Below are 25,993 nucleotides of genomic sequence, written 5' to 3' on the forward strand. Positions count from 1 at the left end.
TAAACACCGATCCTTTATTTTTATCCATGATTCCTACCTTCAATTATTTTCTTTTTATTTCTGCTCTCAAGTAACCCCATTTTTTACTGCAGCAACAGGATTACTCCTCCTATGTATATCATGCATCTCAAAGAATGCTGAATCCATTCTATATTGTCCTCTTGTAGCCACATAATTACTACTATATTTTAGCCAGCTTGACCATTACAGGAGATAGGCTTCCTGGTTGTATTCTCCAGAAATATGGAACCTCTTTTAAAAAAACATGTAATACCAGGCAGCTCCTGTAGCATGTAAGTACATATATGTGTTATATAAATTATAATGAATAATTTAGTCATTAGAAATCATAGTTCGGCAGTCCCTTATTTTATTTTTCTTAGAACCCAGGTGAAAATTACCTTACTTTTCTGATACAAAACTATTTTATTTATTTATTCTGAAATCTATTCTACCAGCTCAGTAACTACAGAAGAGACTGGATGATTATTGAAAAAGTCTTCGAAGTGAGAACCTCTCTGTGTTCCATCACCAAGATTATCAACACAGAGATTCACTTGGCTTTGTACTGTCACTTACTTTTCAGATTTCTTCATTCTGATTAGAACCAATACTCTCTGAAAGCATTCCTGCCTACAGTACTTCCATGTATTTTATATCTTTTGTACATTATTTCTAAGAACATCTGCCTTATAACTTCACACTTATCATGCAAGAATTTACATTCCTTCCCATTTTCTGTACGCATACAAGATGTTCACTTTTTGAAGAACAGTTTTATTACTTTCAACAGTCTTCCACTCTATGGTTAATCATGATGAAATTTGGGACAGTTTTATTTGAGGAGAAGTGCAAGGGGAAAGAGGTGATCTTTCAAAAACAATTTTATACATTTAGTTTGAACTTTTAATATGTTATGTTTGAACAGTTTGCATTCTAACTAAGAATCAGTCAACATAATTAGAGGATAACTGGGCAACTGACTGCATCACAGATACATGAACTGTTTCAGTTTTAGGATTAAAAAACTTTACATTCAAATCACATCAGCTGGATGCTATGTACAACCTGTCTTCTAAAACACTACAGGAAATCCTAGAATACTTATCTGTCTCTCCTGATTTCAAACTTTAAAAAGCTGTCCTTTGCCAATCTGTCATTCCAAAAACATCTCTATCTTGATATTTTCCTTCTACAAAGTTTTTAACATGCTGCCAACATGCTATATCAGTATGCTTGCTTGTTATTATGTATTCCACTTATCCTATTTTATTTTAGTATTAGACTTAATTTTTATTTGATTATCATTTTGATGACCTCTAACTGTAGATTAATGTATTTTTACGAGTTTTCTTGGCAGTTCTTCAATCTACATTTTACAAATTTCTGGCTTTTTCTTTTCAGACATCCCAGTTTTCTTGGTCCTTAATTTCAGATGCCCTGAAGATTTCTAATATTGTTTCCATGGAATCCGCCTGTATCTTAAAAGTTAGAAACTGAAAAGATAAAAGACTATAATCGTCAGATAAGAGTAATAGTTTAGTTCTGTGCTGCCTTTCATTTCTCAGTGAAGTCAATGTACTTATATATATAAACATAAAAATAAAATGGAAGCAAAGCTTGCAAAATATGTTTAAATTAAGTTATTAACACTGATGTCTACACAACAGTAGCAGAGTCTAGAGTTAAAGGTAAAACACTACCTTGCAGTTCCCCACTAACAAATGGAACAAATTATACAGAATTTCTGGCTAGAATTTTTCACATCCCTAGCACTGAATTTCCACACTAATTTGGCTAAATGTTTTGTTCTTTTTTTTTGGTCTAAAGCAACACATAACTGGCTTCAACCAGCTTTAAGCAGATCTTCTGTAATTATTTAAAAAGACTCTACCTCATCTAAGTTGAAAAAAAATGAGTTAGCTGGAAATAATTAAGCACATATTCATCTATAAGTTAAAGTTTATTTTTTATTATAATGGAATTATAAAGAGAGAGAAGGCTTAAGGATGAAGAATTCATGTGTTTCTTCTTTTATGTTGGAAGCCTTAATGCTTTATTATACTAAGTCAATCTATAATTGCTTTTCCGAATGTGAAAAACACAAAAGTAAATGATTAAGATTCTTCCCCTATTTAATGATGCATGAGGGCATCTACCCTACAACCCCAACTTCAGTAAGTGGTATTATAAGCACTTTTCCAACATTTGGTTCACAGAAAAGCTCCCATTATAATGTTTCATTATATTTAACAATTTAAAGCACCTCATTAATCAGAAGCTGTGAAGTCAGTGGGGTTGCAGTGTTTAGTCTCCTCAGCATGGTGAAAGAAGGAGAGCAGCTGCATGCCAGTAGAAGATGCAGCACTGCAAAATGCACTTGAAAAAAAATGCAGTAGGTAAAAAGCAGAAACAAAGAAAATACAACCACAGATGCTTGCCAAAAAAGATAAAACCTTTTCCAACTCTTTTTAAACCAAGGCTCGTTTCTGTATCACCTGAGAATCTACACCTTCAAGAAACTTTCTGAAGAGTCAAGCATTTGTGCTGCCCATGTTACTTATGGTTGCTTTTGTAGTTCAGACTGCTTGTCTCTTCGTGGGACCAAAGACGCAAGAAGCTTAGATGCTATCTACAGCTGACAGCTCATACGGTGAAGCAGTCAAAAGCCCACGGTAGATGCAACTCTCTGAAAATGTGGAGGCAGTAGAGGAGGTTTGAGCAGCACCTCACAATGCATCCGTAAAAAGTGGCGTCACAAAATGAACATCAGCTGGGAAGTAGCCATAAACCTCCCGTTGGCAATATTCATCTCTTCAGAATTCAATCCAACTAGGAAACTATAAAACTGTCTTGCAGAAGTTTCAGAAGCAAACTTGTTAAAACCTGACATGGACAACACAAAGACCTGAAGGATGGGAAACATCATGAGATTCAAAATTTGAGGGCTACCTTTCAGTCACCACAGTCTTCTAACCATTCCAGTTACAACAGAACAAGCAATGTCATGCTTACAAACATAAGCCGAAAAAATTAGCTGGAAGTCAGCACAAGGAGGGGTGACTTTGACCACAGCTCCCAAAACCACTAAAATTAATACATTCAAGACTCAAAGTAAGCTAAACCTGATTGTAGTCCCTTTATGACACTGGCATGAGAATTCTGTAAGCTTTCATGAGAAAACACGGAAGTAATTTCCTTGGTGAACAAGATTTGGTGGTGACACACCAACAGAGATATGTAGCACAGTCTATCAGTAGATAGAGTGAATCCCAGCTCTTCCCATCCTCCTCCGCTACAATTCTAAGGGAGTTCAGAAACAAGAAAGAACTCCCTGCTCCAACTGGAGACACCAGTGCACAGCACTTTAGGCCAGCACATCTCCTTGTCCTGATTCTCCAGATGAGAGCATCCACCATTCCCAGCATCTCAGTCTTCACAGGAACTGAGGAAGAAAGGAAATGATCCCTCTGGAGGGAAGATGACTTCCTGATTCAAGAATGGAACTGGGACTGTGGAGGGGGATTCTGATGATTCTCCCAGAGAAACTAAGCTACCAAATGAGTTTTAAGGATGAGAAAGGTCTTGGAAAGAGACCCCCCAGATCTTGAAACAAACTTCTGTTTTTTAATGGAAAACAATACTAAAGCTATTACTCAACAAGTGCTGCCCGACTAAACACCTATGTTGAAACTTGACCTAAGCACGTCGATTGTCATTATGCTTGTCAGAGACAAAGGGTGCATTTCCTCTCATCCTATAGCAATCATCTGTAAGAGGCAAAAGAAATACACCATAAAAAGGACCATTTCAGTCAGTCCTTTGACTGTGAATAGAGCCTTGGTTGATGACATTTACATTTCACTTGCCCAGAATTAGATGACACAAACCAGTCTCTCAGTGCCAGCCCAACTCAGCCAGGCCTCAAGGGCAAAGCATCTGAGAGGGGTCACAAGATACGCAGCCTTGTTGCAGGAAGGCAGCTCAGTTATACTGCAGCAACTGAACAGTGAAACCATTCCATGTTTCAAACAGACTCTATTTCAAGGTCTTAATTCTGTCTCCCAGCTTCAAGCTCTGAAACTGGAACAGAACAGGAACCAGGTGGAATAAATCTCTTTCATGCATTGGGGTTATTAACTGATAGCTAAGATAGCCCAAAGGGATCTGTGGCTACTGACTAAACTGAACAGCTCTTCCTCATCAGATCAGAATAGGGACTTAGTCATCGGAGAGTTTTGCTTCCTTTCTCACTAATTCACTTTCTGCAAAGCCAATACCAGTCTGGAATCTTTTCCAATATATGCGTTTTTCACATTTATTTTTCTTTGCTTTAGGCAAGGGAAGAAGGAATGGACGAAACAAGAAGATGCTATGAAGCCAGTAACTGTCCAGCAGCAGAGGTATAGTTGTCAAGACAGAAATATCTCACAACCTCAGAGTTTGGAAGCTTCATTGCATAAAATTAATTTAACCCATCAGAATGAGATCTTTTTTTTTTTCCTTCATTCTTGAGAATGTCATGCTTAAAGCTCATTTTCCTCATCAGCAGGAAAAAAAAAGCCCAGTTAGCAATTGCAAATCTTTCATAGGAAATGATTGGTATTGATTTTCAAAAGTACTGAGTAATGTGAAATCTTTTCCCACACAATGAAAGCCTTTTACTTCTCATATTGAGTTTTCGGTTATCACTTGGGAGTGACCCTGTAATTGGTAGATCACTGAATATGGTGCCTACAGTTTAAGCAGAGGGAATCAGTCCTCTAAAATATGGGTGCAAAACAGTTCACATCTTCCACAGTTCAAGCACACCAAAGATATGTAATACATACTAAGAAGAGGTTACATGCAAATCAGACAGATGAACCCTGAAAGGCACTTTCCATTTTGACTGCCCTAGCCCTGAACAGAAGTTGATAACTGTGAATGCACTGCAATAACTTAAAGTAATTGTATAAAAAATGCTTCCAAAAGTTTTATATGATATTAAGTTCACAGAATTAAGAAAAGTTTAAATTGCTTACTTTTAAAATGCAGAACATCTAAAATACATTGCTTTAATTATTTAAAAGTGCTTCAGTTGCTCAAACTAAGTCATTTTAATTTAGAAAGTCTTTTGAAATCTGCATAGTTTTAAAATTCAACAAACTTATAAAATTACTCTAAAAATTCCTTCTCTAGATACCAATTCTTTCATTAATTAAAAGTATTTTTCATTCTAATTGTTCTAAATGCAGTTTTCAGCTAAGAATGCCCATTGCCATGCCTCTTTTGATTTCAAGAGTAAAAAGACATAATAACTGAATAATTTTTGTCATATCTTCATTAAAAGAAAAAATGCAGTATTTGAAAAATAAAAAAGAAAGCAAGGAGTTTGGAAGTCCAGAACTCTTACCCTCTCCTATCCACAAGAAATGCACATCACAAGAGTATCAGTGTGAGCTTCCCCATGCTGCTTGGTCTGCTGTCTATGTGTTCTAACCCTGGTCTTGAAAACTAAGCCTCTGGAAGTAGCCTTAGTTTACAGGATGGATGATTGAGGAAAGTTCTGTTTTTCTTCAATAGCATTAGCTTTTGCCCTAGTCTGAAGGGACTATTCTGACTCTTAGCTAGAGGTTTAACATGCTATTTCCTTGCAAAAACACAAGTTATTTCTGATCAAACCCAGGACACCTTTGAGAAATATAACAAATTTTGGCTTTACAAAAAAGGATCATTTATGAAGTGCAGTCTTACTCTTCTTTCGGGTGAGCTAAACAGACCTCAGAACCATTTAAAGCAGGTTTTCTAGGTATTCTTGAGCTACAAACAATTCATAGTGTTTGTAGCATTCCCTCCTGAAAACCCTCCATCTTCTCAAGATCCTGCCTGCAGGGCTCACTGGAGATCTAGACAATCTCAGTAATTACTTTCCTGTTCCCAAACCCAAGAAAATCATAACTTCTGTATTTTCAACTGGCATTATCCTGAGCTTGAATTAAAAAACTAAACTAAGCGTTGTATTAGCAGCTCAGTTGTATTATCCACTGGATGAGACAATTTTCATTCAAAGTGGCTACTTTATGGGATACAACACATCCCTCCTACACCTCTCTTGAGAGTGAACTGCATTTTGTTTTCCTCAAGTCATTTAATTACATTAAAATGTGAATACTGCATATTCATACAAAACAGATAATGCAAGTAACTATTCTGCACTGCTACTTACTGTTAACATGATACGATGATCTATACATGATGTACTGACTATCAGCAATGGTGGTGGAAACTTTGTGTTCCAGTTGTAAATATAAATACTGACTAAAGAAACCAGTTTCTTTAAAAATGACTAAATTAGCAGCCTTCAGTTAATTAAATACGTTCTATCTTTACTGACCTGAAAAAGCCTAATAATGCTTCACATAAAACTTACTATAAAACTATTAAAAAACTGTTAAACATTATAGACACTAAAAATAAGTTGTAAGGACAACTAAAGACATTGCAAACATATAGTCTCCTAGATCTTTTTTTTGCTCAGGGACACGATTTAGCAGAGGGTTGTTAGAGTTAGGGTAGTATGGTTAGGTCCTGATTGGACTCAATGATCTTTTAGGTCTTTTCCAACCTGAGTGACTCTATGATTCTATGATTTTAGTAGTTTTGTAATACAGCTATTGCACATGAAGACTCACGGAGTCGTTTCTGGTCAAAACCAATATAATACAGATTGCTTGCATGTGTAATCTTGAAAATCAGCTACATCATTCTTCTGTAAACATTCAGTTGTTAGATGACAACCACTTGACAGTTCTAGGCACTGAAGATTACTCACCCTTGAAGGTCTCACTGCAGTATAAATTACTGAAAAATGAATCCCTCGTTCCTGCAGATCCCTGGTCAGTCTTCCAATTATTTTATCTATAAATAGAAACATGTATAATTTAATAAATCCTGTATGCTGAGGAAGCTATAATCCTACAGTAGTCGGCAAAGTAATGAGCTAGATGTTTAAGCTTATTTAGTTTATGTAATTTAGTTGCTAGTACCATTCATATGTCAATAGGTACAAATGGGATAAGACGTGTTCAGTGTCCTGATAAATGAACAATCCAGTGAGACAATACAAAAACAAATACGTTAAAGACATTCAGAAAAAAAGTAGATGTTCAGAAAATGTAGTTTTGAAGCTGACAAGTAAATACAAGAAAAATAATACCTGAAACACAGAAGTTTGAGAAATTCAATGCAAGAGAAGAATAAATCCATCAAGAGATGAGAGCACAATGCATATCCTGTCAGTCAAATGACCAGTTAATAAATAAATAACTAATAAAGCTGAACTAGTACCAAGCTGTGAATTACAAAGCACACAGAACAACAGATCACTGAGAAGCAATCCTCAAAATAGCAGCAGTACTTAGCCTGGAACATGATATGTATAATATTTTTGCTTCAATGGATTTAAAGCCTGATTCTGTACTCTCAACAGAGTACAGAATGGAAAATTTTGCTGTTGACTACAGTGGATAGCAAGATAGAAATCACTGACATATTTCTGAAACAGGAAGGAAAATCAAATAAGGAAGAGAGGATCCTTCAGTGTGGTCCAAGAAACTGTGCAGAAAATTCACTTTTAGCTCTGAAATGACAGGTAGTTGTGACAAATACTTAGAATTAGTAAATGTTTTCAACTTGTATGCTGAAATATTAACATCTACTTATGATGAGGAACATAACAATTGTGATTCAAAAACTGATATTACAATTGCCATTAGGATTCAGAAAGAAATAAGCCAACAGACTGACACAGACTGTTTCTGTGCCATTCCACTACTCATCCATGTAATATTCTAGTGAATGGCTATTACACAGTCTGTACAAGCAGGTTTCTCAGATTACGACATTACACTTTACAGAAATTATATTTTATTTTCACATATTGGAAGTGAAGCTTATATTATTAGCCTTTTAAACCTCTTTAACTTATAGAATCACATAGACTCACAGAATCGATAACTGCAGGGTTTGGAAGAGTTTTTTGGAGATCATCTAGTCCAACAAGCCACTAAAGTAGGTTTCCTAGAATAGGTCACACAGAAAAGCATCCAGGTAGGTTTTGAGTATCTCCAGAGAAACAGACTCCACAATCTTCCTGGACAGCTTGTTCCAGTGCTCTACCAGCCTCAAAGTGAAGAAGTTTTTCTCATGCTCAGATGTGCCCTTTGCGTCTTGTATTGTCTCTGAGCACCACTGCTGGCCCCATGCACTTGAATTCTGCTCTTCAGATATTTGTAATGTTGACAAGGTCCTCTCTGAGCTTTCTCTTTTTTAAACTAAACAGCTCCCCGTCACAAGTCACTCAGCTTCTCCTCATATGGGAGATGCTCCAGGCCCAACATCATCTTTGTCGCCCTCTGCTGGATTCACTCTAGTAGTTCCCCTTCTTTCTTGACCCAAGGAGACCAGAACTGGACACAGTACTCCAGATCTGGCCTCGTCAAGACAGAGGAGAGGGGAGAATCACATTCGCTGACCTGCTGGCCACGCTTTATTAATGCACTCCAAGATACCACTGGCCTTCTTGGCCATAAGAGCATTCTGCTGGCTCATGGAAAACCTGTTGTCCCCCAGCACACTCAGGCCGTACTCCGCTGAGCTACTTTCCAGTAGGTCAGCCCCTAAACTGTACTGATGCATGGTGGTTATTCCTCCCCAGGTGTAGGACTCTACACTTGCCCATGTTGAACCTTATCAGGCTCCTCTCAACCGAACTCTCCAGCCTGTTCAAGAATCACTGACTGGTTGCATAGCCTTCTTGTGTGTTAACCACTCATCCTGGATTTGTGTCATCAGTAAACCTTCTAAGGGTGCACTCTATCCCTTCATTCAGCCATCAGTGAAGAAACTGAACAAGATGGGACCCAGTACTGACTCCTGGGGAACACCTCCAGCTACAAGCCTCTAACTGGAAATCACAACCATCTGACTTGTGAATATGGCTTCCTGACTGAGTAAAATGCGTAGCTTTTGTGAAAATATAAGTATCACTTTTTATGTAAGGTTGCATAACAGCTTGTTTGCAAGCTGATTTCCTCATGTCAGTCAAGAATCATAGCTGTGAAAAGTTTACTTCTAAAAAATTATCATTAAAAACATCTACTATTAAATAAGAAACAGAGTTGGTCAGAAAATCAAATGCCTATACACTACTAGTGAAATTATACTGGGTGTAGTTGTCCAAGGAATTACGTAATGTAGATTAGTATGCAAATCTACATGCACTGACAGTAGCTCATCAGAAATTCTCAGCAGCCTCAGCCAGAACTTACAGGAAGAAAAATACTGCATTGAAAGATTGTGGGTTTTTTTTCTTCCATTAAAACAACTGATTGCCTTATGAAATAACACACTATTTACATTTTGCTTCACTAAGGAGCTACATGTAACTATAGTTACTGCTAAAATCTACAGCTTTGGCCTTTGGGAAGATTCTAGAGGAAATTTCTTCATTCATTCATAGTAAAATTGAAATAGGTCTTTCTTTGTATGTGATAAGATTCTCCCGAGCCAGATACCTTGCTAATGAAGTGTTTGCAGATCTCCCAGAAAAATGGTCAAGATTTGTCCATTCTATCTTGAAGTACTGAAACTGCTTGCCTACACAGGAACATTAGTTAATCCAGCCTCCTTCTGTAGTGGAAAAAGAGGCATCTCCAGATGGTGATATTAATGTTAGAGGGATTTTAGAGTGGCATTACTGCAGGTATTTTAGTCAGTATGAATGAAAGAAACACTGTGTAGGTCTATGAATGTGAAACAGTTTGTCCAGAATAACTCTCTGCAGTTAGCTTAATTGCATGCTATGCTCTGGTGGAAGGATTAAAACTTTCCGTCTCATTGAAGGCATGTCCCCTGAATTTCACCAGGGACTGCAGGATTAGTGCTGTTATTAATTTCTAATCTACTTTACTTTTGTTGCATGCTTTTATACATGGATGGAAAAGATAGAGGAACTGAGAAGCAATGTTCTGGAAGGAGAAAAGGAACAAGAAATAAAGAATATACACTACAGGTAAGAGAGAAAGAAAAGAATAGAGCAAGATGGACGGGGAATGGGAGAGGAGAGAGTGGAAAAAGGGATAAACTGAGAATCAGAGCAGAAAGAAGAATACACACAAAAGAATTAAAGAGCTTCATCTTACACACAGAGTCACAAGCAGCTTTGACATTAATTCTGAGGTACACTGCACACAACAGGTAAGACTGATAAGGCATAGTCCAACCTTCTCCTGTGCAGAGAAATATTTAGGAGAACTGGCAAAACCTGAGTAACAATCTCAAACTATTTCATGCAAATGAAAGAAAGAAATACTGGAAAGCAGCACACGCGCACACACACACACACACACAAAAAGCAAAAAGCGAGAAGAAATGTACAGCCTGGCTGACAAAGGAGGATCCATTCTCTAAAAACCTTGTTACAATGAAAAAAAAAAAAAAAAAAAAAAAAAAGAGAGGAAGAAATAGTATTTCTAGCAACTGTTTTATAGAAATTACCCAATATCTGTCTATCTATGCATGTATGAAGGGAGAGACTGGAAATAATTCTGAATCTGCAAAAGTTTAAGCAGGTTTGAATTCTGAATTCCAGTTTGGATTTTGTAATGAGTCTCATTTTAATGACGTGCTAAAACTCCTGCTTATTCTAGCTTCTAGAGTGCTCAGGACCGCACACTTCCTTTGGGCAGAATCTGAACCCATTTGCTCTGTCTGACAGAGATTTCTGTCTGCAGTGAGTAAAACAGCAGGAGAGATTTCTCTGATGTCTTATTACAGCAGATTTTAAAACCCTCTACAGCAGAAAGGAATTAAATTGATGTGACAAACATAAGAGTCTTTGTGAACTTCTAGGCAGCATAATAGAGATCTGCCCTCATTTACTATGGGTTTACAGTTAATACTGTTCAAAAATTACAAGCAGCATTGTACTGGTTAACAATTCTCTTGTCACCTTACAGGTATGTGACACACAGTATTTTTGGTTGCTTATCCAGACAGTGCTAGCAGCACTCACTCCATGACAAACACCAATAACTCACGGCCTTGCAAGCCCTTACGACCTTGACACATGTCCTGGCAACAGTATTCTGCAAATGGCTATGCTCATGCTGCAGCAAGTGCTTGGACACCCACGCCTGCCTGACCACATGATTTGGGACCCTCCTCTGGCAGTTTTGCAGTGACCCACTCGAGTCTGTCCTTTCCACTGCATAGACTTCAAGTAGGATAACTTTAAGGAACTGCAGCTCAGCTTGCATGTGATTTAAAACTTACAGCTGATGATATCTGCAGGTTCTACTCAGCAAGTGTTCAATGGCCAATTTGGCAGATGTGCCAGAACATGAGAATTCAGCCCACACTATCACTTTTCTAGAGCATAACTGCAACTGAACACAGTGTGAAGATTTTTCACTTGGTCATATGAAGCAGCACATCTTCCACAATCCACACACCTTCTTCCTGATAGCAGGTAATTGAAACTAACCACAAAGCTGGTATAGCCTGTTCCTGAGTCATTCCAAAGCTCTCCCATTAACTTTACTGTTCCAAAACAAAAGCAGCCTGAAGCAGGATCTGGGAGGCCTGTTCTTGTGCTTGTGCAGCTGATGAAAAAAATGTACCATAAAAAAGAAGGTAATGTTTAGCCAAGGCTGACATTAAGCCAAAGTTTTTGGAGACAAGAAGGAAGAACTGAACAGTAATGGTTTTAAACTGAAAGAGGGTAGATTTAAAATATTTTAAAGACATTCTTTACTCAGAGGCTGGTGATGCACAGAAATAGGTTGTCCAGAGAAGCTGTGCGTGCCTCATCCCTGGCATGTGTTCAGTGCTGGGCTGGATGGGCCCCTGAGCAGCCTGATCTGGTGGGAGGTGCCATGCCCATTGCAGGGATTTGGGATGCCTACGGCAGAGGTGAATCATCACCACATTTCAGGGCACGGAGATATATCCATTTCAGTGGATTCTGAATTACTCAGTACTTCAACAGGATGATAACTGGCTGCTTATAGGTACGTAGATGGCAGAAAAAGCTTTAAACAGTATTACAACAAAATCTGGAAAAAACAGGAAATACAATCTGTTCAAGCAAAAACAGGCTTAAGTGGTGAAATGTTTGCTACGTCCTGGCTATATTGCTTACCATTTTCAGCAATTGCTTCCAGGGTGGAAATCTCATTTAAATCACTACAAAGAAGTGGGAGAAAGATAATTAAATTTTTTTGCTATACAACAGTGTGAATCAGAAATGTATACAGGTACATACTAATCAGCATGTCACTTTCAGCAGACTACAATATTTTTTCATCTTTTTCTCATCTCCTCCTTATGAACTTCTCCTTCTGCAAAGCAGTTCATATGAGGACCACATCTTTAGCTGATTCCTCCAAAACCTCAGAGTTCCTTATCTGCAGTGAAGACAGATTACTGATCTTCTTTTGACCACTCTCTCCCCAGATTTCCTTGCATTTGATGGTTGTTAATCTAGATCAGCTCCATGACCCACACCCTGTGACCAGGAGTGCTCTATACCAGTCAACCCCCAGCAGTGTAATAGCCCTGCAGGTAACAGTCAGGCACTAGCATTCACCTGAAGGGACAGACTGCCTCCATTAGGCAGCAGTTGTTACAGGTCAGGAAACAGGAAGCTCTATAGGCTTCCTATTCCTTTAAGATTGATGAAAACTAGTCTCATTATTCATATTAAATTCTAGGATGCTTGGATGTTTATTTGTTTATCTTTCCTGCCAGTTCTTTGACCCCTGAAATGTCTTCTAGCAATTAATTCAGCAGGTTAATCACATGTTGCATAAAATAATACAGCTTTTCTGCTTAAAGTATGCTGCCATTTAGTTTATTAGTTGTCCCTTTGTTCTCATATAATGAAGCAGACAAAACAGTAATGCCTGACTGACTTTCTCAATGTAATTCAGTTATTATACCTCATCAGAGGACATTAAAAAACACCGAATTCACATTTGCTGGAAAAATAACTTTGTTAACTCTGTAAACTACTCTTTGGATTTTTACATTTCCTGAATACAACAGATATTTTCAAAAAGCAGTAAAAATCTTGCATACATTTGGGTGAATGTGTTTGTGACAAGGTCCTACCTGGTAAGTGGTTGTAGCTGAATTACAAGTAAGTTTGGTTTAGATGTGTTCACTTCCAGCTGAGAGATATCAAGATTTGTCAAGTTTTGCAAATTCCAATCTCCTGATGCCTGAAGAAAGCTCAAGAGATCCCTGGTAGCCTTGCAGTCAACAGCAGGCAAAACTAAAGATGAAGGAGAAGACTGAAGAATTTCCTGTAACAAATTTACGGACAGTTTATTTAATAAGTTAATACTAATCACAAACTATTTCTTTTCTCTATCCTTCATTTAACACTCAAGGTGAGAAAACAGTGTGGTAACACTAGATGAGCTCTCACCAGCCTGATGCTGGTTGCAGGCTGCTCCTGGAAAGGTGTAGTGAACTGACATCTCCATCACTCTTATTCCTGCACTGTTTTGGAGCAAGCTTAAGACACACTGTGACCTCAAAATCTTACTGTCCTTTCCATGAGTGTAATAGAAAAGGAGAGGCAGCTGGTGTAGAAGTTCTCAAGCTGAAGAAGAAGGTGGAGAGTGTACTGGAGAATACAAGGCAAAAAGATGAGGCATCAGAGGGCCATCACACAGGAACTAAATGGCCTCTTAGGTGAAAAACATCAATGTTGGAAACTTCACATTCCATCAGCTCTAGTTAGTAGGGAGTCATACTTCACCTACCAAATTACCTTTCTTTGTGTACATGCTAGTGGTGTAGCACGCAGTACAGATAAATATCTAATCTGTAACTATTAATTAGATAAATCTGCATATTTTAGAATCTACACAAGAATTGTCACCATGAACTCTAAGAGAGCAAACCTTAAGCATCCAAGGAGCTAGTTCACATTGTGCCTGGGGGATCTGCTTGAGAGGGTTTATGGATCCAGGACAGCTGGCTGCTTTTCAAGAACCACTTCTTAAAAGCCCACAAGCATGTAATCTCATTGTATCACAAGTCAAGAAAGCAGAGCGGAAGACTGGCTTAGCTAAACAAGGAACTCTGCCTGAAACGACTTTGAGTACTGTGTCCAGGCCTGGGCCCCAAGCACAAGAAAGGTGCAGAGCTCTTGGAACAGGCTCAGAGGAGGGCCACTAAGATGATCAGAAGGCTGGAACACCTCTCCTATGCAGAAAGGTTGAGAGAGCTGGGCTTGTTTAGCTTGCAGAAGAGAAGGCTCCAGGGTGACCTCACTGTGGCCTTCCAGTACTTGAAGGGAACAGATAAACAGGAAGGGGAATGGCTGTTTACGAGGGTGAATAGTGATAGGTCAATGGGAGAATGGTTTAAAGCTGAGACAGGGGAGGTTTAGGTTAGATATTAAGAGGAAGCTTTTCACACATTGGTGACGCACTGGAACAGGCTGCCCAAGGAGGTTGTGGATGCCCCATCCCTGGAGGCATTCAAGGCCAGGCTGGATGTGGCTCTGGGCAGCCTGGTCTGCTGGTTGGTGACCATGCCCACAGCCAGGGGGCTGAAACTAGATGATCACTGAGGTCCATTTCAACCTAGGCCATCCTGTATTTCTATGATTCTACAAACTAGGTCTGAACAAGAAAATGTATGACCTCTGAAAGTAAGGTCAGCTTCACAGAGAGAGTACAGCTCACATTTGCAGGGGGAAAACAAGAAAAAACAAAGCTCAGCTTCAGTTGACACTGCCACTGTGGAGGCAGACAAATTAGGCTTTTTCAAGTGTCCCAACAGAAACTGGAGGTCAAAGGAAAACACTGGACTGATTCTTGGACCTGATGGTCACCTAAGAACGAGAAGGAGAACAAGGAGGCATTTAATGCCTTTTTCCGCTTCAGTATTTAACAGTAACAACAAATCTTGGGCTGCCCAGACCTCAGAGTTGGAACGCTGTGACATGGGGAGAAGTGACTTTGTAAAGGATCGGTTGTAACAGTTCAATGTTTACACGTCCACGGGGTCTGACAGGATTCACCTACAGTGATGAAGGAATTAGCAGATCATATAACTGAACTCCTCTCAGTTTACCAGGGGTTGTAGGAATTTGGTGAGGTCCTCACTGACTGGAAGCTAGTCAATACCAATGCCATACCCATCTACAGAAGGAGTATAAGAGAAGACCCAGGAAGTCAAAGACCTGTTAATCTTATCTCAGTGAGATATATAATTTGATATAATATAAAGAGATAATAAGCCTGGAAAAGTTATGGGGAAAATTAACCTGCGGGTTAAAGAAAGGCAACTACAGAACAAAGCTGTTACCTGCATGGTAACAGCTTTGGAACAGGAAAGGAAAGTCCTGCCCTCTATGGTAAAGTTATCTGTCTGGTGATGATGTTCATGCACACAATACTTCTGGATTTTAGGAAAGCCTTTGATACTATCCTTCATGGCATTCTTCTGCCTATTGCCCAACTGTGAGATAAGAAGGTTTGCACTATGCTGGTGATGAACTGTTCCAATGGCAATGCTCAGTGTGCTGTAGTGAATGGGCTGGCAGGTGGTCACTAGTGGTATACCCCAGGTCTCAATTCCAGGGCCAGTTCTGTTCAGTATTTTTATCAGTGGTGTGGACGCAGGATTAGAATGCATTCTCAGTATGTTTTCTGATGGCACTGAACTAGGAGGTGCTGTCGGCTCCCTGGAGGGACAAGAGGCCTTGTAGAGGGATCTGACAGATTGAAGCACTGGGCGATCAGCAGTGATATGAAGTTATTTCATCAAAGGAAAAATATCAGGTTCTGCACGTGGGACAGAGCAGGACTCAGCAGGAAGGGATCTAGGGATGCTGATGACAGCAGATTCAGCAAGAGCCTGCAGTGTGCAAACAGCCAAGAGGACAAAACACATTTTGGGAAGCATTAAACGGCACATCCAGATGGTCCAATGAGACTATTCTCCCACTATATTTAGTGTTGGTGTTACTTCACCTTAAATACTGTGTGCAGTTCTGGGCTGCACAATCTAGAAAAGACATTAAGGTCCTTGAAATTATCTAGAGGTGTGCAACAAAGCCAGTGACAGGGCTGGAAGGCATGTCCAACGAGAACAGAGGCTGAGGACAACTGGGCTGTCTAGACAGGAGAAGAGGAGGCCAACAAGCGACCTCACTGCTCTCTGCAGCTCCCTGAGGAAGGGAACCGGAGAGGGTGGTGCCAAGTTCTGCTTCTGGGATCCAATGATAGGATGCACGGGAACAGAACAAAGATGCACCAGGGGAGATTCAGACACAACAGTATGAAAAATTTCCTCACGTTAGAAACTGGAACAGACTTCCTATAGTGGCAGATGATGCCTGTGAGTGTTAAAGGTATATCTGGACAATACCTCACTTTAACTCCTGACTGGCCCTGAAGAAGTCAGGCAGTTGGACTTTTGAAAGTCTCTCCCAACTGAACTGAACTATTCTTGGTATGGAGGCACACACAGACTTCATATTGTGTACTCTGTCTATTCATTCAAAACAAATTATAAGGCTCAGGCTGAGCTGGCTCAGATAAAGAAATGTCAGGATATCTATTACTTATAATTCTCATAGTTGAGTTTCTGATGAAAACACTTGAGTGAAATGCATTTTAGTCATTCTCATTCTATAAATTTCAAGCCTGCATTGCTGAAAAATACCTTCCCAAAGATTTTTCTGAATGATAAAAAACACTTGGAAAATTCTGGATAAGAACATAAATGATAGAGAGTTGAGAAGGATCAAAATTGATGTAAACAAAATTTCATACGAAGATTTGAAGGTTTCTTTTCCTGAGTTCTAGTTTACAACTTGTTAACTTTGCTTTCTCATTTTTTATATTTAACTCCTAGATCAAGTCTGTCACTTGATCCAACATTCAAATATCTGAGTTGTTTGAGATTCTTCTTCTCCCACTTAGTGACAGAAGTGTTGTGGTGTTGCTAACACTTTTCTCCTCCTACTCTTTTTTCTTTTTGTCTGTTCTCTGACTGCCTACCACTTTTCTGGCCTCCTCAGTTCCTTTCTAAACGCTTGCACGTTTTCCTTCTTAAGTAAAGGTTAGTTTTTTCCATATTTCTATAGATGCTCATACAGGAGGATTATGTGGTATTGTCTGATTTGCCATACTGATAGAAAAACCAGAACAGAAACTAAAATAGAACAGAAAACACTGATCTCATTTACAAATCTTTGAACAGGGTGCTTAGCACCTCCTAGAAGGAAAGAATGATATATTCCCTTTTAGTTTGTTTTGCATGTACAAATTCAGAGCTAAAATCCTGAGCAACAGTCCAATTGTCAATTATTTATTTTTATGATTATTATTTAAAATATTTTAATCCTCCACTGCTTAGCAGCAGCCAGAATGGCAGCAGCCAGTTCTATCAAGGATATATATTAAGCAGTTTACTCATTTATTATAGAATAAGAGATAAAACGCATAATTACTGAGTAATGTCTGAACTGTGCCTCTGCTCCTAACCAATCCTGCAGTGCCATCTGTCTCAGCTTCCAGCTACTTGTATTCAACCACTTTCCATTCAAAGAGCACACACAGCTGGATATTTCCTCATTAGCATCAGACAGACATTTTGATCACATGCGTTTTGACATTTGACCACTGCACACTTGCTCTTAAAATACCAGTATGTTGCTTCAGGCATTCTGGCATTTCAAGTACCACGAGCATTCAAAATACCAAACCTCCAGAAGAGGACAGAGAATGAAGAGGACAACTGAGAAACACCTGGCACTGCATTCTGCAAAACGTCTAAACAAAAAGGTGTAACCACATAGCAGCTGGGAAGGGAAAAGGGAAAAAAAAATCCTCCGATTGACCTGAGGACTGATGGCACAAATTCCTACACTGACAAGAGAATTTTTAATGTACCTATGGCTAAATCGCTCGGATTAATTTGTCTTCTGTAATGTCCCTTGAAGGACCTCTTGTGAGTGAAATACTGCAAGAAGCACCACGACTTGTTTACAAATCTCACTGTTCAGGTTTTTTTGAAGGTAGGTGTGAGAATTGAGAACTGAGTGTCGTTCTTCACACAGGAAACTTAATATCACATCAGTGGCTGACAGTCATCAAAACAAAATAAAATACTAGGAGGTTTTGATGGAAAGTACTGAGGACTGAACAAAACAAATCATCATAAGACTGAATAAATTATGACACACTTATCTCTTGATGCATATGCAGTTCTGCATGATCCTTTGTCAACAGAAATAACCCAAAAAATGAACAAAACCATAAAGCTAAAAGAGGTGCATGGAATGGCAACAAAGACAATCAAAACTACAGGTAGGGCCTCTATGCTGAATGTGACTGAATAGTACTCCACAGTCTAGAAAAATGACTACTGAATGATGATATGACGGAGATCCAGAACCACAGTAGGCAGTGACTTACAATAATAATTATGCAGCCACCCAGCTGGCAACTAATTGTAGTTTGCTACTGTACACTGCAGTTCTAAGATGTTCAGTTATTGCCTGGGGAAAGCCAATGCTAATATTAAAGAAAAACAGTTTGTAGAATAGGTGACTTAACACACACAAAAAAAATGCCCAAATGATAATCTTCGTACTTTATTATTTAATTAAGAAGTTATTGAATGTTTAAGATAAATGATCTATCTACAAAATTCCTTTCTATATTAACTGGAAATAGAATTCTTTTATTGCGTACAAAACCACTGATTTTGAAAGTTCAAAACAGCATTAATGTAGCTGAACAAATCTAATATCTGCACATGTGGTTTACGTGTCTATAACTCTTACAAATACTGCATTCTTTTTGTAGTGCACATGCTGCTACATGCACATACACTCTCTAAATGAGATCTCTGGTTTAAGTTTGTGAATAAATTTGAATTGCTGAAGTTTAACAGCAAGATGCTGGAGTATATAGCTTAGATTGTGAAGGTATAAAACTTTCAGATTATGCAACATGAAAGATTCTAATTTCCCCAGTGAAAAAAATCCAGATCTGACCTTTTCTTTGTCCACTGTTCTGTGAATATTACGGTCTTTTATAGCATGATTAAGAAGGGATTTCTTTCCCAAAGTAACTCAACTGGAGCACAACCAATGTGATAGCTACTGAGCATATTTTTGTAGTCTTTGTTGCACTCAGCATGGAAGTGGATGATTAGATGATCTTTAAGCTTGCTGAGAATGTGAATTCAAAACTTCCTTCTGCCAGATACAGACCAAAGATTTACTTAAATGTGATGACTGGATGTAGACCATTACATCATTAGGGACTTGCAGCAGTCATGTACACATAGCTTCTTAATTATAAGATCAAACCAGCTTTACGGCTATGTAAACACAAAACTGGTTCCAACACCATTGCACACAGATTTGAAACCCAGAGAAAGTACAGCACTTCAGAGAAGTACCAATACATCTGCCTGAGGATGGAGTCACTAATCCTTATGCTACATATAAGTGTTACCCCCATTCATTCCTCAAAAAAGCCACGTACACACACTGAATAGTTGTTTTTGTTCCAGCATCGTTGTTAAAATGCTGTCATATGGCAAAGAGATGAAGGTTAGTATTAGGGATACAATGAAGATGTGAGGTTCCTACACAGGATAGGTAAAGAGACGGGTAATATGTGAATATTTATGTATTTGATTGTACATGCAGCTTGCTGTGTGGTGCCTAGGAATTAATATTTTGTGTGCTTTGATATAAGTTATATTACTAATAGCTCTGCTCCTCCTGCACTGCCCACAGGAATGCCTTAATGATTTTCAGGTGAGAACACTTCCCTTTTCCAATTACAATTCAATAAACTGTCAAGCAAGTACAACTAGAGATACTGAGCAAAAAATCTATAAACCTCTTCACTGGGAACAGAAGTTTACACTCATGACCAGCTCAGATTCTGTGCCTAGAGTTTATTTTGGATTACTGAAGTAGCACAAATATTAAAGCAATCCAGTATCTAGGCAGATATTTACACTATTCAAACAGGGAATGACATGGAGCTGCGACAGGGGAAATTCAAGCTAGCAATCAGTACAAAATTCTTCATCAAGAGGGTGCTCAGAAACTTCTCCTCAGAATTGGTCATGGCACTGAGCTTTTCAGAGTTCAAGAAGCATTTGGACAATGCTCTCACGCATCTTTTCCTGTGATCCTGTGTGAAGCCAGGAGCTGGACTTGATGATTCTTATGGGCTCCTTCCAGCTCAGTATATTCTATGATTCTTGGAATAAATTAGCTGTCTGGATAAGTCAGCTTCACTTTGCATGAAAATAAAATAAGTATTCAGTTTTGAAAATCTGGAGTACATCCTTGATTCCTTACTACTTTTCTTTGTGTGGCTTCAAAACACTATTTTGGGGTGTCAGTCTGGGACTTATGCCTATGTCTAGACATAGTTTTTCATTATTCAAAATTGCAACATGCTTAGAAACAATTTTTTTCAGTTAAGATAATTCTGAAAACCTGTGTTTTGAAATAAAATAGCCACAAAAGACATTTCTGCATACTTGATTGTTTTTCTTTAGCCCATATGCTGAAACTGAAATAATCTCAATAAATAAATTGGCAAACTGCTGCAGTTTGGTTTAATATTGCCAGATATTGTCTGTTTGCATCCTTCTTACATAATTTTCAATTTAAAAAACATGCATACAAGGAAGTAAAAGAGAGAAATGCTTGCCTGAACATTTTGAAATGGATTCTTGTTACCATAGGATTCACTGTAGTAGGTGAAATCGTCTATGCTAAGCTGAAAAACAGAGAGCAGATTGGTGAGAAGGAGCCACATTATCTCATTCAGATACAGATTTACACTTGGCACTGCTAAAGGAAAAGGAATTAATGCTACATACCCTCTCTTGAAGGAACAAAACAAGGTTGCTGGGATTTGGAGTAAAAACAGGTTGCAGAAGTACAGCCAGCTCCTGAGCTGAGACAATGTGTCCTTCATGCAAAGCAGGGTCTGGATTCCACTGAGATCTGCAAAGAAAATAATTTTTTAAACATTAAATTTGCTGCCAGTGATGACACAGCTTCTTTCTTCAAACATACACAACTAGTTCATGATATCATCACCTTTGAATTAAGATCAGGTTTACGGTTCAGTTTACTTTTATTCCACTTAAAAGAATTTGCCCATTTACATCCCTATCATGTTAACTGGATTACAGCATTTGTCCAGACAAGATACAATTATTCTCTACTAACTTTTCTTGTTTGCATACAACATCACACCTACATCTTTCAAAAAATTAGCTATCAAATAGAATGAAGGATATGTTGAAAACCATTGGGAGAGGTCCCAAAGGGAATCCCAACTCCCAGTATTATTTCCAGGGCCATCAGTCACCTTGATGGCTAAAGAGCAACACAGGTCAGGCCAGACCAGAAGTTATCACATTTTTTTCAAAAACCTTCTATTAAGTTAATGATTATCATTCAAAATATGCCTCTCTCGTAAGACTTTCATGGCAAAACAACCATCTCTGGAGAGGCAGCTCAGAGTAAAACACCCTCCCAGAAGCAGGAGCTCTTCTGAACAGAATGGCAAATGATACTGAGAAAAGCCTACAGATCTTTTGCTAATCTGTCTTTAGGAGGACTGGACAGAGAAATAACCTGGCCACCTAGTTTTATTACAAAAAAAAAGAGCAGTTATGGGCAAAACTGGAGCTGGCACTATTCTTTCAGTACCTGACTGGGATTTAGCAGTACGCACTCTGGGTGTACAGGGATAAAATTTAATATGAAAAATGTTGTCCCGGGTGACTTGACCAAGGCAGCATCGTTGTGCTGCAGAAAACTCAGACCGAGAAGCTTTAGCTCCCCTCTTCCACAAGCACATATGATTTGCTAAGGCCTGAAAATCCGGTACGTTGGTCCCTCTGAATGGAGCTATTTGCAAACAGAATATAACATCAGCTATACGATGGTCACAACTTAGTGAATTGACATGACGAATTGACAGTATTTTCTAACCCAAAAGCGACTCCGAAATGACCCTTTCAGTTCATTTATGAATGAAAACAATCTTTGTTTTCATCATGTTTTCTGCTTTCATCTAGAGATGGAGGCAGAGTGGGGGCAATGAACATAGAGGGGCATTGTGTGTCATTTCTCAGATAGGGAAAACCCATATTGCACTTCAAGGCTTGCTGATGGTTCGAATGAAGACCGCAGGGAGGGAATCAAAAGCCGCCAACTGCACCTACAGCAGAGATAAAAAAGACTTAATTGTAGAGCAGAAGATATCTAACTCTCTTCAGATTTGGGAAAGTACTAAAGCCCACACTATTTCTGGGGGACTTTTCCAAGACAAGGTGCTGCAGGTGTTCAAACTGGATTCTAGAATGCCTCTTGCCTGTTTTTCAGCTTTAGATGTAAAACTTGCTATGCAGGAAGGAAATTTCTTCTTGTTCAACAGAAACTGCCATTCAACATTTTCTTAGTTTTCCTCAGCTCCTTCATTTCTATGTTCATTTGTGCTTGGCAATCCACATTAATTTATACTTCTGAAGACCATGAGCTTAGAAACTGCAATAGACATGTTAACTTCTCAAGAAAGCTGACCTCAGGGTGTCAGAGATTTAAATACAAACTTTAAGAATAAAGTATTTGAAGAAAAAAGAAAAACTCTTGAAGATTCTGAATTCAATAACTGAGCAACGTTTTAGAGTGACATTAAAGGAGTGCGTGGCCACACTGAAATACTAGTAATACTGAAGGAAAAAAAGATAGATTCAAAGGGAAATGTGAAAGAATGGTTTGTATGAAAGGAAATTATAGTGAATACCTTGTTATACTTATTTTTGCAAATCAGATAACTGATCTTTTACATGCCTAGCATAAAAAAACTTGAAGACTTTGAGAACCCTCTGGATTTGCAATTAAGTAAAAAAAGTAACAGAGAGAACATGAAACAAAACTAATTCATTTGCAGCACCACAACAGCAAACGCTTTTGTCTTAAAACCCTCCGAAATTTAATGATCCTGTTTTAAAACATTCTTTGCTTCTAAGGCTTCCTTGTTCCTTAGAGCAGCCCTTGCTGGCTATATAACCTGGAAAAGCACCTTTTGTGAGACCTTTTAGCTTTCAGACATCAACTTTAAGAGCTCTGGTGGCATCATTAGAAAAATAAATCTCCATCAGCTGGCCAATAATTCTATTATAATACAGTGTTTGCCTAACCCTCCTATTCCCCATATGATACACTTATTTTGTTTCTCTTCACTATCCTGCCAGGTGCTCCGGTGTGCCTCACCTAAGGAGCCCATACTGTGGTGCAACAGAACTCTCACCACGGGTCAGATGGAAAATGTCAGGTGTGTTTTGCTGGCTGCTTACCGTTAAGTGCAGAATGAAACGGAGATATGGGCCCACATGGTGGATATCCTGAGGGTGTGCATTACTGCCTGCCATGAACCCAACTATTCCTTTGAACTCTTCACCTCTAGCAGCGTCTGAGTGAGGGATGGCAGAGGATGAGGTAGGCAGCGGGCCAACACATGTATCGATTGCTGCTATTAATTGATGGCTCACACAAAATGTGATGCCCAGAGCAGCACAGCTGTCTGCAGCCCCAGCAAGCCCTGCCTCCTGCAGTACAGTCATGCCTCAGCCACGGGGACCTCTGCTAATGCTCGCGCTCTCCTCGGGCTAGAAATGCAGAAGCTCAACGCTCAGCTGCACTCTAGCCAGACAATGTGGTAAACAAAGGAGGTAGCTACGCTTTGCTTCCTCCAAAACGACACTTTGGAGCTTCCTTCTTGCTCTTAACTACTTGGACAGAAAAAGAAGTCTAAGCATGCAGACAACAACCAAGCTGGGATACATTTTCTGATCTGTCTTCCTCCTAGGTAGAAGGGGGAGCAAAGATTTCAAGAATTCTTCTATCTGGACTTTTGAGAGGACAGACAGTAAACAAGCAGGGCTTCCACACTCAGTCCCGTTGTCAGCAGTACGCATTTACTCAGCAGCTGTATTCTGAACTCCTGCCTACAAGTTACTCCTGTCACTATTACCACATTAGATCACCACATAAGAAATAACGTTTTCCCCTGCACAGAAGAAGCCAGTAAGCTCATTAATAAAATTCTGGAGATGATTTTCTATACAAAAAGCTCACCACTCCTAGCAGCACCAGTACAGTGACAACTGGTGACTGCAAGAAAAAATTAATCCAAAGGGCTCCTCAAGCAAACAAATAGGCTCAGAGCATCTGCAGAGAAGTCCAGAAAACTTACAGCTGAAATCATTCTCTGTTTTCACGTCTCCTTTCTAAACTACACCTCCTCCCAGCAAGATTTTTCAGTAAATTCCTTACAGCTTTAGGAAGCATGGCATATGTCTCATTTGGCACTAACACTTTCTCAAAATCACTTGTAATCTGGATTCACCAGAAAAAGATTCACAGCACAGCATAAATGAAGGTAGTAATAAATTCTCAGCGACTACAAGCAAAAAACAGTCTAAGAGAGACACATGAAGGGCAATCACAGGAGCTACTTTTAATGAGTTTATTTCCTCAGGCTCTCTCTAATCTGTGGAGAGAAAGAAATTCTTTTGAATATTGTTACAAAATGGCTAAATCATGTTTCCGTTCTGAATCACATGTAAGAGGAACCTCCCCCCATTCCTCCTGCTCTGGAAAGCAGCAGCATTAACGGCTTCAGCTTGAAGTCTGATTTAAGATAACGCTAATTTTCCCAGGGCAAAGTTACTTCGGAAAATGTCCACTGATAATTTGGTATCTCTTTGTGAAAAGCAGGACACTGTGACCTACTGTCTTATTCCCTTCATCTTCCTGGGTGCAATGGGGGAAGATTGCTGTTTGGTACAAAAAAAAACGAACAAAAAAACCTCTGCATCTGTTATCTAATATTAACTTTGAGTAGCATGATCACAGTACAATAACACATGAGAGATTTTAAAACGTCACATTCTCCTAATGCAGCTCTTCAAAGATACCATTTTACAAACACTGTATTATTCCTCAAGGATTCAATATGGTATCCTGACAGTTAACCCAGGAGATGGCGATGGAACAGATGGGTGCATCTCAACTCCTGTCTGGCAACGAATGAAACCGAAGTTTTAAATTGGAGGTGTTTTTTTACAAAGTGAAAAGAAATCCACTGATAATTACTGTACTTCTACACAGTCACCTCTCCTGAAACTCTCAACAATAGCTCCCACATTGCAGGGGGCTGTAGAACACCCACTGAAAACCACACATTGCCACAAAACACCAAGGTGCAAACAGAAGTTCCTGTTGCTGTCTCTTTGTTTTATAAACTAACATAAATCTCCTTTCCTTTAGCTTCAGAGGATTTCACAAGAACGATTTTTTCCCTCACAAAAATTTCCCCTTTGAAAACACAAAGGTCATAGGAGGAGGAACGCTTCTTCTATTGATGGAAACACAAAACTGGTTTAAACAGTCCACCATCCTGATTTTCTTGCTCTATATTTGTATAGACCTGAACAATCTGCAGTAGAGCAAGTTGCTAATTGCATCTTGGTGGAAAATTTGTTTTACGACCTCCCTGGGACACTGCTTATACTGACAACACGTGTATTATTTATATAAACTAGGCCAAAGGCAGCACTGCTCTTTTCTCAAACTCTCAAGATCACTTTTATCGTAAGAACAACTCCAACACTTACTTTGCTTTTAAATATAGAGGTAGCTCGTGTTACTCAGTTATATCAAGGTGAACAAATTAAGTATTTTGAATACAAAAGACCTTAATGGAAATATCTGTTTATTTCTTTTGAGGGTGTGGGGTATGGGACAGGTCAGTTACCTAATTAAACTCACTGAAAAGGTAATGTTTTTGGGTTCTGGTATGCTGTGGCTGCCTTTGGCCAGAGGAACTGCTTAAGAACACTCTGGAAACTTTTAAGAGATGGG

At 38.9% G+C, this 25,993-nt stretch overlaps 1 protein-coding gene across 1 annotated transcript in view; it reads right to left on the reverse strand.

The window, feature by feature from the left end:
- Window positions 1-25,993, reverse strand: part of LOC306949129 (V-type proton ATPase subunit S1-like) — a gene marked incomplete at both ends in the record, with an annotated part of 51,307 nt that overhangs the window by 23,980 nt on the left and 1,334 nt on the right. Inside the window, 5 exons of the mRNA XM_079538899.1 lie at window positions 6,815-6,900; window positions 12,185-12,228; window positions 13,156-13,349; window positions 20,760-20,828; window positions 20,932-21,058. Coding sequence (XP_079395025.1) covers window positions 6,815-6,900; window positions 12,185-12,228; window positions 13,156-13,349; window positions 20,760-20,828; window positions 20,932-21,058 — 520 coding nt within the window. The remainder of the gene's footprint in view (window positions 1-6,814; window positions 6,901-12,184; window positions 12,229-13,155; window positions 13,350-20,759; window positions 20,829-20,931; window positions 21,059-25,993) is intronic.

This window comes from Tetrao urogallus, assembly GCF_951394365.1.
Source record: "Tetrao urogallus genome assembly, chromosome: 1".
Lineage (NCBI taxonomy): Eukaryota > Metazoa > Chordata > Aves > Galliformes > Phasianidae > Tetrao > Tetrao urogallus.